At 47.6% G+C, this 12,650-nt stretch overlaps 1 protein-coding gene across 1 annotated transcript; it reads left to right on the top strand.

Moving 5' to 3' along the window:
• Positions 1 to 5,392: 5,392 nt before the first annotated feature.
• On the top strand, positions 5,393 to 12,276 carry CCL5 (C-C motif chemokine ligand 5). The gene is made up of 3 exons (XM_030296552.1): positions 5,393 to 5,531; positions 6,715 to 6,826; positions 11,792 to 12,276. The coding sequence occupies exons 1-3, from the start codon at positions 5,459 to 5,461 to the stop codon at positions 11,877 to 11,879; spliced, it is 273 nt and encodes a 90-aa protein (XP_030152412.1). The 5' UTR covers positions 5,393 to 5,458; the 3' UTR covers positions 11,880 to 12,276.
• Positions 12,277 to 12,650: the final 374 nt, after the last annotated feature.

Below are 12,650 nucleotides of genomic sequence, written 5' to 3'. Positions count from 1 at the left end.
CGGTGGGCTCCTCCAGTGACCTGAGGCGATGAGCACATCAACGATCACACCACACGCGGTCTCCGGCTCGCGGAAAACAAGCGGGTACACACAGACACTGTTCTGTGTGGTGGAGGTGAGAAGCACGGGGGGAGGCCAAGCTGCAGCCCTCCAGCCTGAATGTGGTTGAAACTATAAAACAGTTGTCACGGTTAGTACCCCTGACCTGGTGAAATGCACAGGAGGTGACAGGGAGAGGAGGGGGAGGCGTAGAATAGAATCACACAGAACCAACCAGAGCCAGACCCAAAGCAAGGGCAAGGTGCAGCAGAAAGAGTCCTGGATAGGGGCTGGAATCCAGCCTGCAGCTGGGCAAGTCCTCCGTGTTGCCCTACAGACCCTCCAACAGCACTGCCAGAGCAGCTCCCCCAGGCAGCGCCCTGTGGAGACAGGGCTGAGGGAGCAGCTACCTGGCCCCTGTGAGGAAACTGGGATTTGTATTTGTAAACAAGGACACAGGAGGGATGCAGCCAGGGAGCAACTCTCCAATTTGCAGATGGAAATAATCAAAGGAAATGACTTGGCCTCAGGCTTCCCTGGGATTCCCTGCTTTGGACATTTTTTTTTTTTTTTTAAAGCAGCCAGAAAAACCAGAGCTGCGCCCCCCCCCCTCCCCCCCCCCACACACATGGTTGTGTTGTGAGGGGAATTCCAGGTCTGAGAAAAACTTTGGAATCCAGAGGGAATGAGGTTTCACTTTCTTTGCCTGCCTTTGGTTTCCTAACGTCACGGTCACCGTGTGAAGCTGGGCAAGCAGCCAGCTGAGCTCAGGGAAAGAGGGAATGAAAGAGGAAAAGGGAGACTGGGCCAGGAGGGGGAGGGAGGGCTTGCTAGGCGGAAGACAGCGTGTGTCTAGCTGTAGCGAGGAATGTGCTCACATGCAGGAGGAGTGGGGGCTGATGACAACCAGCTCCGTGGACTCGAGAGGCCCGTCAATGAGCCTGCTGGGTCTGTGAACCTCATTCATGCAAAATCAGGTGTGTGTGTCTGCGTAGGCCTCCACATGTTTATGGAAAGCATTCACAGCTCTCACCAGATTCTTTGAACATTTTTTTAAATGTTGATTCATTTTTTTTAAATGTTTGTTTATTTTTAAGAGAGAGACAGAGTGCGAGCTGGGGAGGGGCAGAGAGAGGGAGGGAGACAGAATCCAAAGCAGACTCCAGGCTCTGAGCTGTCAGCACAGAGCCCGATGCGGGGCTCAAACCCATGAACCATGAGATCATGACCTGAGCCGAAGTCGGACACAACCAACTGAGCCACCCAGGCGCCCCTAATGTTTATGTTTATTCATTTTTGAGAGAGAGCACACATACACACACACACATTCACACGAGTGGGGGAGGGGCAGAGAGAGAGGGAGACAGAATACGAAGCAGGCTCCGGGCTCTGAGCCGTCAGCACAGAGCCTGAGGCAGGGCTCCAACCCATGAACCATGAGATCATGACCTGAGCTGAAGTCGGACACTTAACCGACTGAGCCACCCCGGCGCCCCACTCACCAGATTCTTAAAGGGCTCCATCGCCCAACACAGGTTGGAACCAATCTTTCACTTCACACATGAAGAAACTGAAGCCCAGAGAAGGTAAGCAATCTGCTCGAGGTCGGCCCTGATTAGCAATAGCACTGTGTGTGAATCTAGCAATCCGACTCTAAAGAGCACAGGTACTCACTTAAGATGCTACAAGAAGTTATTAAGACTAAACCAGCATGAATTCAGCGTCTATCACGTCCTAGAGTTTGGTGGAAAGTAGGGGGAGAATACAAAAAATGACTAGAAATCAAAAATCGTAAGATGTTACTATGTCCAGGGAGTTAAGAAAAGACCAGTGCCAAGGTGACTTACAATAAAGGAGGATATTTTTACTTGTTATTTTCACACACACAGACACACACACACAGACACACACACACACACACACACACACACACTCCAGAGGGCAGGTGTTTGATTTGCTCACCATGTTGTCTGCAGCATCTACAACAATGCCTGGCTCACAGCAGTTCACAGGAACAGTTTACAGGTGAAGAAGGACTGACTGAGCAGGTGTAGACCAGACATACCAGCGGAAGGTGGGGGAAGGGCAGAGAGGGCTTCATGATGTTTGTATCTCACCTTACAGTCTTCTAAACACGTCCACAGTCATTACTCTCCTTGATCCTCTCAACCACCCGTGTGTGGGTTACACAGACAGGTGTCCCTAGTTTTCAGGAACATAAAATGCTGGGTGAATCATAAGGATAGTTGCCATTCATTGAATACGCACCCTGCACCAGGTACCACACCATTTACTTTCCATAGGCACTTTGATTTCCTCATGGAATCAGTACCTCAGAACCAAAGAATATACTGATTCCATGAGTCCAGATGTGATTTTGCACAGGAGGTAGTGAGGGGTAGAAATAGAATTGTAATTAAGGTCTTCCCCCTCTCTGGTCCCCACAATCCACTGGAACCACCAAAAGGAAAGAAACATACTCCTGACATACACATTGCCTATTCCTGCTCAGCAACACAACACCCTACCCACCCACCCACCCATTCCCACTACCTTTTACACACACACACACACACACACACACACACAACCAGAAAGGGTCATCAGGATATAAAGATGAGGATCATATTAGTCCATCTCTGGTTTCCCCTCACTTCTTACCTCAGCTAGTGTCCCAACTCAGCATATTTGGTATCCAGGAAAATACTTTGCTTTCTTCCTCAAAGAGGGAAACTGAGATCAGAAGAAGGAAACAGAAATGGAACTCACATGGAAAAACTGAACCTTAGCAGAAGTTTTAGGATTTCTCTAGAAATAGTGCAGTGTGATAGAAAGTCTAAGACTTGGGTTCAATGTCGAGTTCTACCACTTCAGACTATGTGACCTTAAGCACGTCACTTAACCTCTCTAAGCCTCCATTGACCCATCTGCTTCAAAATACACAGTTTCTGTGATAAAGCTCACTAATCATATCACTTGGGAGCCTGGTCTACACTTTAAAAAAAATTTTTTTTTTCAACGTTTATTTATTTTTGGGACAGAGAGAGACAGAGCATGAACGGGGGAGGGGCAGAGAGAGAGGGAGACACAGAATCGGAAACAGGCTCCAGGCTCCGAGCCATCAGCCCAGAGCCTGACGCGGGGCTCGAAATCACGGACCGCGAGATCGTGACCTGGCTGAAGTCGGACGCTTAACCGACTGCGCCACCCAAGCGCCCCTTCACTTTAAAAAGCCTAAAGTATAGAATATCCCAAAGGGACTGCCATTTTCTTACTCTTAATAATAACCTGATAATAATAGCTAATGTTATTAAGTACTTAATGTGTCAGGCATTGTACTAAGAGCTTTACAAGCATGAACACATTTATGGGAACTTAACTGTCTCAACAGCTGTGGAAGGGACCATAATTATCATCCCTGGTTTATAGATGAGGAAACTAAAACCAGAGAGATAACGTAATTTGCCAAAGACTGTCTAAAAAATGGGAAAAATACCAAAGCCCCTGCTCTTGGCCACCAGGCTACACAGCCCCCCCCCCCACATGTTTGGTAACTAAGGGAACTATGTGAGGGGAACAATTAAAACAGGCAGACCAGGGGCACCTGGGTGGCTTGGTCGGTTAAGCGTCCGACTTTGGCTCAGGTCATGATCTCACGGTCCGTGAGTTCGAGCCCGCGTCGGGCTCTGTGCTGACAGCTCAGAGCCTGGAGCCTGTTTCAGATTCTGTGTCTCCCTCTCTCTCTGCTCCTCCCCTGTTCATGCTCTGTCTCTCTCTGTCTCAAAAATAAATAAACGTTAAAAAAATTTAAAAAAAAACAGGCAGACCATTTGTATGTAGATAGATGAATGTTTCCAAAGTACTTGCAATGGGTTTCTTTAAATGAGATGGCCACATTTTTCAAAACTGTGTTTCTATTATAACCTAGTTCATGAGTCATGAGGAAGGAAAGAGAGGCTTCCTATGACAAGCTTAGAGTAGCACCTGGCACCAACTTGGGATGCAGTAACTGTTAGTGGCCTGATATGAGTCAGTGGAAAAGACTGGAGTCTGGTCATCAGAAGCACCCAGGTTCAATCCCACTAATCAGCCATGTGACTTTGAGGACCTTAATGACCTCTTCTATAAAATGAGAATAACCACCCTTCCTCAAAGTCACTGTGAGGAAGAAACGAGGTAAGGTCGTTCCCTTTTGGGTGATTCAGTCACCCTCAGATACCAAGTTACATATGTCACAAGAGCTAGCAAGAAAACATTCTAGAAGGTTGCATTTCTTAAGTTACACTTTTTTAAAATGTGTTTGCTTTTGTCATTGTTTATAGACAATTTTCTCTTAGATAATTCAGATGTCAACTTGTCACTATTCTGAATTATCCAAATTAGGAATTGATGAAGATTTACTCTACCCAAGTCTTTGGAATGGAGTAAGGACCCTGGCTCTAATCAAGACCACTTCATGGATTCAGTTCAAGAATGCCCCCCTCCCCCAACCACTAAGATTTTCACGTAAGCAGTACTGAGTAGGCAAAGCACTGAAGCAGGAACTAGGGCACCCAGGTTCTGATCCCATCGTTCATTTGCTGTGTGTTCTTAGCAAGTTACTTCTCCTCCCCTCTGCAATTGAAGAACATGGAAGAAATAATCCCTAGGGTCCTCTGCAGCTTTCAAATTCTGTAACTTTTGTACCGAAGAAGACCTTAGGAACGAGATGGGATCCCAGAATTTACAGATGAATGTCTTCATCTGTAAAATGGGGGAAATGGGCACAATGAGAGTAAATGAGTTGACACCTGTAAAGCCTTTAGAATAGTGGCTAGCTTCCTTTGGGGCTATATGTCAGAGAACCCTCCCCTTCCCAATCAAGCACTTTATAAATAACACCCTTCCATGGATGAGAGGGGAAATACAGATCTGTAATGCAAGAGCAATTAACTTTGAAAGCAACCAAATAAACACCCAGTTGTTTCAAATCCGTCCTAACTGCCCTCTTCTGACCCCAAGGAAGCAGTGTCCTGACCTCTGATGAGGATCCCTACCCTAGAAGAGGAAGCTGAGGATGCCATCAAAGAAAGAGGTTTTCCACCACAAATGCCTATACTAGCTCTTCTGGACGGCAAATGGAGGTTTGCCCTGGAGGGTGGTTCTGGAGGAACCGATGAGCTCACTCTGGATCAGAGACAGTGAGGAGAAGAGAGAGCGAGCCTCAAATTTCCGGAGCCTATTTCAGTTTTCTTTTCCGTTTTGTGCAATTTCACTTATGATATCAACCAGTGTGTGGCTACTGTTTTGGAAACTCCCCGTGGGGTGGTGCCCCCTCTACTGGCCTGACTATAAAGGGCCAGTCTGAGCTGCAGAGAATCCCTGCAGAGGATTCTGAGACAGCAGGTGGATCTCCCGCAGCCTCCACCCAGAAGGAACCATGAAGGTCTCCACAGCTGCCTTTGCAGTCCTCCTCACTGCCGCTTTCTGCGCTCCTGCCTCTGCATCCCCATGTAAGTCAAGTCCTGACCACTGCAGCCCCGGGGGCCAGACCTTCAGATTGGCCCAGACTTTGCCCTCTTTTCAACTGCAGTATTTATGCTGTCTGAACCCTATGATTTACATTCCTATATACTGCTTTACACAGTAAAGGATCTATTGTCCCTGATAGATCTCTAAGCCACTTCATGGCAGGGACCCTCTGCTCAACTTTTCTGTCCTCAAGGTCTACATCCAAGACCTTCGGGTGCTGAGTGTGGACTGATGCCAGAGGTATAAGCAGTCAGAGGTAGCCTAAACTGACCTCAAAACACAGCTAACTCATGCCTATCACCAGCAGGGTTTCTAAGAAACTTCTAAGCATTAGTAAAACCTTCCTGGGATAGTCATATTGTCCCCATTTCATAGATGGAAAAAGTGGGACTTGGGAGAGGATTTTTTAAAAATCTGGTACGGATCAATTATTAGGCTGATTGTTCTATATACCACATCATTTAATATTTGAGGCTACTATTTGAGTGGCTGAGCTTGACTTACAGATGGGGAAACAGAGGCCCAGAGGAGTTAAGTAACTTGCCTGAGGTCACACAGCTAGGAAGTGGGGAAACTGGTGTTCAAATCCAGTTCTACCTGGCCCTTAAACACTCCTACTCTACTGGAAAATGGCAACTGACCCTTTCCAGGGTCATCCTGAATTAACGGACCAAGAAAAACTCCTTCTCTGTTCAGAGCCCTTTTTACCATGCCTCAGCCAGAAGCTCCCAGGATGCAATACATATGTTCAGGCCCCTCTTAGGGGTTGAGGCTTTAGAAACCTCCCTCTACCCCACCGTAGCTCTCAAAGAAAGCAACTTGTGAATCCATTGAGGATCCCAGGAGGGCAAGAATAAGGCAAAGTTCCCAAGACAAGCCAGAAGGAAGCCCAGCATGTCCGCAGAACTGAAGGCAGGGGGTTATGGTGCAGAAGGAGGGGTCCAAGCAAGACTCAAGGATTAGATAAGGGATTGCAGAGATCTTCTCAGTTCTCTGTTGGAATCCCCACTCTGCTACTATGTGCCCATGGCCAAGTGACCGTAGCTCTCCGAGCCTCAGTTTCAGCCAAAGGCGGGTAAAAGTCTATCCAAGATAATGTACCCAGCACAATACCGCATGTGCAACAGCAATGAACACAAGGGTCTCCTTTCTTTCTCCTCCCAGATGCCTCGGACACCACCCCCTGCTGCTTTGCCTACCTCTCCCACCCACTGCCGCTCACCCACCTCCAGGAGTATTTCTACACCAGCAGCAAGTGTTCCATGCCAGCAGTCGTGTGAGTCTCAGCCCTGTGGACCCTCTGGGGGGAGTGGGGGGTGAGGAAGGGACACCTTTTGTCCCACAGCCAGTCCCCCACAGGAGCCCTCTAAGAGGATGCCCTATCCGCTCCCACCCATCCTCCAGCTGCCCAAATAGCCATAGCTCCTCCCTCTGAGGCTTCAGACCCCCCTCTGCTATCACACAGAATTAGACAAGGGGTCCCCAGGGGGTCCTCCCCACTCTGATGCCCTGGATCAGGTCTCTGATCCTTACAGACGTGACTTTTACTTTAACGTGATCTACAATGTTCCTGCGTGGAGAAAAGATCAATGTGGCCATCCCTCTCCAATTAAGAACCCCACATTCCCCCATATCTCACACCCAATCAAGTCCACCTACAACCTCAGAGGATCTAGGGAGGAGAGGTCAGGATCCTAGTTAGAGTGTATTTAAAAAAAAATTATCAGTTGGTGAAGAAATAATGACATGAGATTTTCCTTTTTTTAAATTTTTTTAAAAAAAATTTTTTAATGTTTATTTTTGAGACAGAGAGAGACAGAGCATGAACAGGGCAGGGTCAGAGAGAGAGGGAGACACAGAATCTGAAACAGGCTCCGGGCTCCGAGCTGTCAGCACAGAGCCCGACGCGGGGCTCGAACTCACGGACGGCGAGATCATGACCTGGGCTGAAGTCAGACGCTCAACCAACTGAGCCACCCAGGCGTCCCGAGATTTTCCTTTAAATGAAAACTAATACATTTAAAAAAAATTAATCCCTACTACCTAGAAGTGCCTGCTGTGTATCAAATGTCTTTGTGTGTTCTCTCTCAATTTCATGGTAACAACTCTGTTAGGTATGCATAATTTTCTCCATGTTTCAGACAATGAAGCTGAGACCCAGGGAGGTTTGGGGACTTGCCCAAGATTGCAAAGTAAGTGAGGGATAGAGACTGTCTTTGGAGCCTCCTCTTTCTACTATAGAAAGGTCAATAGTTGCTTTTGAAATTTAAGATGAGGGGCGCCTGGGTGGCTCAGTCAGTTAAGTGTCTGACTCTTGATCTTGGCTCCAGTCATGATATCACAGTTCGTAAGTTCGAGCCCCACATCAGGCTCTGTGCTGACCGTGCAAAGCCTGCTTGGGATTCTCTCTCTCCCTCTCTCTCTGCCCTTCCCCCACTTGTACCTTCTCTCTCTCTCTCTCTCTCTCTCAACATAAATACATAAAGTAAAAAAAAAAAAGAGAGATTTAAGATAATAGAGACTTAAAGAACGCAAATGGGGCAATCAAGAACTTTCCTATATAATGGTGAAGTTTTTTAATCCAAAAACTCCTGGGACACTTGCAAAGCTATAGGTATTCAGCATTGCCTTTAGTTCTGGTGCATCCTTTGAAGTCAGTGGTAATATTTAGCACTACTAATTTTATTTCTGAAGGCAAATATTTTTCAAAAGAAAACAATCCTTCTTTGAGCACCTGTTATGGGCAGCTAGAGATTAATAAAGCACCATCGCTGCCCTCGTGGGACTCAGTCTAATCCGAGGCAAAGACAGACGCAAAATGACTAGAGCAACCCTGAATAAAAACATTACAAAAGGAAAGCAGGAGCACATCCCACCTTGGGGTTGGAAGAAGGGACAAGTTTGCTGCAAAAGGTGCTGTTTGAGAAAAGCCTGAGGGACTGGGTACACTAGGCAGAGCGAATGTCGCCAAGACTCTCCTTTGGTTGATGCAGCATCCCTGTGTAGGAAAGCACTGGGACCTTGAGTGTCAGCACAATTATGCCAAAGCATCAGATCGAGTGTGAAGTGAGCTGGAAAGTCAGGTCCAGATAAGAAGCTGTTATGTTCATCCACACGAGCGGTACTGAGGCTGAACGGGACATGAAGGGAAGGGAAGGAGACAAGGGCCGAGTTGGCAAGCCCCGCCAGGTGATGTAAGGTCAGGAGCAAGGATGACAGGGGGGTTAAGGGTGACATGAAGGTTTTGACCCAGATGGCTGGAGAAGTATGGAGCCCCCTGAAGTCTCAAGGAAGAGCTGTTAAAAGAGGAAAGAGCCAAGGTGGCAGCACAGAAACCCTGTGGCAATGTCCAGCACGGAGTGTGAGAAGGGGGGTTGGGAGCTAGGAAACAGTGCTGGCGCTAGAGATAGGGCTTTTTTTTTTTAATTTTTAAAAAATGTTTATTTTTGAGAGAGAGAGACAGAGTGCAAGTGGGGGAGGGGCAGAGAAAGATGGAGACACATGGGGCCTGAACCCATGAACCTTGAAATCATGACCTGAGCTGAAGTTGGACACTCAACCGACTGAGCCACCCAGTCACCCCGGAATTTTTTTATATAGGAGGAAGGGGTCTCTTGATACTAGAGTGGCAATCTATAGCAGAGTCTTGGTGAGCACTGGCTCCAGAGCTAGTCAGTCTTTGTTAGAGTCCCAGCTCTGCCCCTAGGCAGTTGCAGGAGCTTGCATCCATCAGTTAACCTCTCTGAGCCTCCATTTCTTCATCTGCAAAGTGGAGTGAAATAGGAGTTCTTCCCTCACTGGGTCAAAGTGAGAATAATGAAATGAAAAACGATATTAGAATATTCCCTGGCACACAGTTGTACCTGATATGTGTTAACTGCTCTTCCTCCTCCAAATATATGATTATATACATAGAAGTGACAAGTAAAACTTGATGAGTGAATGCAATTCGTTCACTAACTCTTTCAATAAACATCCATTAAGCCCTAGGCCCAGCGACTTGGGGCAGAAAAAACATAGAGGGGCACCAGGGTGGCTCAGTTGGTTAAGCGTCTGACTCTTGACTTCAACTCAAATCACGATCTCAAGGTTTGTGGCGTTCAGGCCCCATATTGGACTCTGTGATGATGGTGCAGAGCCTGCTTTGGGATTCCCTCTCTCTCCCTCCCTCTCTGCCCCTCCCCTACTCATGTTTGCTCTCTCTCTCTCAAAATAAATAAACATTAAAAAAAAACAACAAACAGGGCACCTGGGTGGCTCAGTCGGTTAAGTGTCGGATGCCAGCTCAGGTAATGAGCTCACAGTTTGTGAGTTCGAGCCCTACATTGGGCTCTCCACCGTCAGCACAGAGCCCACCTCAGATCCTCTGTCTCCCTCTCTCTCTGTCCCTCCCCCACTCTCTCTCAAAAATAAATAAAAACATTAAACACACACACAGAAAAGGGCAGCAATTTTGAGAACACCTGTTCTCAAGGGGCAGGTGAAGGTGGTTGCTCCCAAGAGAACAAGCAGAAAGGCAGGAGGGAAATCAGGCAAGTAGGGGGTCCCCAAAATGGGGGCAGGGAGAGAAGCTTGGCCAGGAGGAGTTGTTCTTCAGTCTCACATTCTTTAGGAGGAAACGGAGGCCTGAGAAACAAACCCTCACCCCAGATATTTGTTTCCTGCCCTTTTGATTTCCTGGCCACAGGCTAAGGGGGCTGAGGCCCGAGGATAGCAAGTCTACAGGATTTCCTGTCTGACTTCTGGCTGAACAACGGCAGGGTCTTGGTCTGGCTCCCTCAGCACCCAAATCAGAAAACAAACACTAGGAGGCACGAGAGCCCACAATATTCTGTCTCCCCACCCCCTCCCTCTGCACACTAGAGCGGAAGAAAGAGAGATGGTCAAGGGGCTCTGAGTCTCAGAAAAGGAGAGGCAGCTTCCTTGAGAGCAAGCACTATTCAGGACAGAACCTAAAAAGAAACCAAGAAATCCTCGTTCTCACCAGACAACCTAAGCCTTCACTTTGAAAACATTTGGCCTCATAATGTTTGGAGAAAGGTCCAAGTAGACAGGGCTGGCCCAAAAGGAACATGTTAATTGGCACAGCACCGCTATCCAGGCCATGGTTTCCACCCCTGCACCCCTCCCCTGCTCCCCATAGAACCAGTATCCCAGCAAACAGATGAGACAGGCAGCTGGACCAAGCCCCAGCCCCACAGGCTTTGATACCTCCAACGCATGCTGTCAACACCTGTAGAGATAAGGCCTCTCACTCTCAGAGGCCTCTGCATTCTGGCCAGTTAACTGGTAGAAGTGCTTTGACGCTGGCAATATCTGGGGACCTTCAACCTCTGTGAGCACGATGCCCAGTACAAGGACCTTTGGTGTCATGTTGGTCTGATCCATCCTAAAGAAGAGGTCCCATAACATTCCAATAATAATACATGTGTGGTATTCCAAAACTCCCACATACTAAGTTTCACAACAGTGCAAAGTAGGAATTATCTCTACTTATATATTTTTAAGTTTATTTATTTATTTGGCGGCGGGGAGGGAGAGAGAGAAACCCAAGCAGGCTCTGCGCTATCAGCACAGAACCTAACTCAGGGTTCAATCTCATAAACTGTGAGATCATGACCTGAGCCAATATCAAGAGTCTGACGCTTAACTGACTGTGCCACCCAGGTGCCCCTCTCTATGTATTTTAGAGGTAAACAAAAAAGATTCAGAGGCCTCAAGTTATTTGCCAGGTTAAGTGGTAAAATCCAGACTCAGGTTCATGTCCTTTCATTCACCCCCACATGCGGAGATGTACTCATTTGTTGAGTATCTACCCTGTGCCAGACACTGTTATCTAAAGAAAAATCACATGTTTACCACTTCTTATGTCTCACCTACTCAACCGTCACTCAGTTCCTAGAAGACACCTCTTTGCTCTACATCTAGAGCACCCAGCACAGGGTCTGAGACAAAGAAGTTCAGAGAAAAGGCTAGTGGTTGACCAGCTCAACCCTGGACCCCTCAGACTCCATATCCCCTTAGCTCTCCAGGCTGCATATGTTTGTGTGGGAGTTAAAATGCACACAGATCTGCTTCTGGCTTGGAGCCATATGACCCAAGAGAAGAGGAAACATCCTTTCCTTAAAAGCTACAAATCCAATCTCATGGAGCTTCAAGAATGCTCCACCCCAGTACCATTATCCCCAAACCTGGCTGTCCGGGTGCTGACCAGGTTTCATCCTGTTCTCTTCTCCCACAGCTTTGTCACCCGGAGGAAGCGCCAGGTGTGTGCCAACCCACAGAAGAAATGGGTGCGGGACTACATCAACTCTTTGGAGATGAACTAGGATGGAGGGCGCCTAGAACCTGAACTTGTGCAAAGTTTCCTGCTGCTTCTTGTTTATGTCCTAACTAGCTTGGGAAAGTCCCCACCCACCCCTACTCCCACTCCCTCCTGGGAGGGTGCATATTCCACCACTAAGCAGCAATTATAAAAGCCTCCTCCATCTAAAGCTTCCAAGAGTTCCTGAGGCTCTGCCTTGTGCGCAGAAAGTCTCTTGGCTCTGAGCTTCAGGCTGCAGCTCTGCCATCAGAAAGGAAGTCAGCATGTCTCTGGAGGCAAAGAAGAGAGAAAGACTGGGCTTCCTGTGGCCAAATCTCCCCTCGCAGCCCCTTCGCTGCGAAGGGCTGACTGGCAAATGTGAGAAATCAGCTTTCCATTAAAATTCTCGTCGCAGTTACCAAGCAGGCTCCTGGTTTGATTTTCAATATTTGACACTGAATTTAGTGGCCATGTCTTTTAGTGACTTTTAACACACTTTTTTTGTCTTCAAGTATTTCTTTCTTAGGAGTTCAGATCAAATCTTTGTAGAATATTTCATAGTTTGGATCTGCCTGATCGTTTCCTCATAATTAGATCCAGGTTAAACATTTTGAGCAGGGACACCACATGGGTGCTGCTTAGTGCAGCACATCAGGGTACATGTCAGCTTACTGGTGGTCATGTGGAGTCTCATGGGCTTACTGGTGGTGATGTTGAGTCTGATGGCCTGGCGGCTCATGTTTTCTTGCCACAGCCAGCTCCCTGCTGTGTGCCAGGCACTATGCCAGGCATGGGG

Source organism: Lynx canadensis, chromosome E1 (assembly GCF_007474595.2).
Source record: "Lynx canadensis isolate LIC74 chromosome E1, mLynCan4.pri.v2, whole genome shotgun sequence".
NCBI lineage: Eukaryota > Metazoa > Chordata > Mammalia > Carnivora > Felidae > Lynx > Lynx canadensis.
This window is presented reverse-complemented; position numbering and strand designations above follow the sequence as displayed.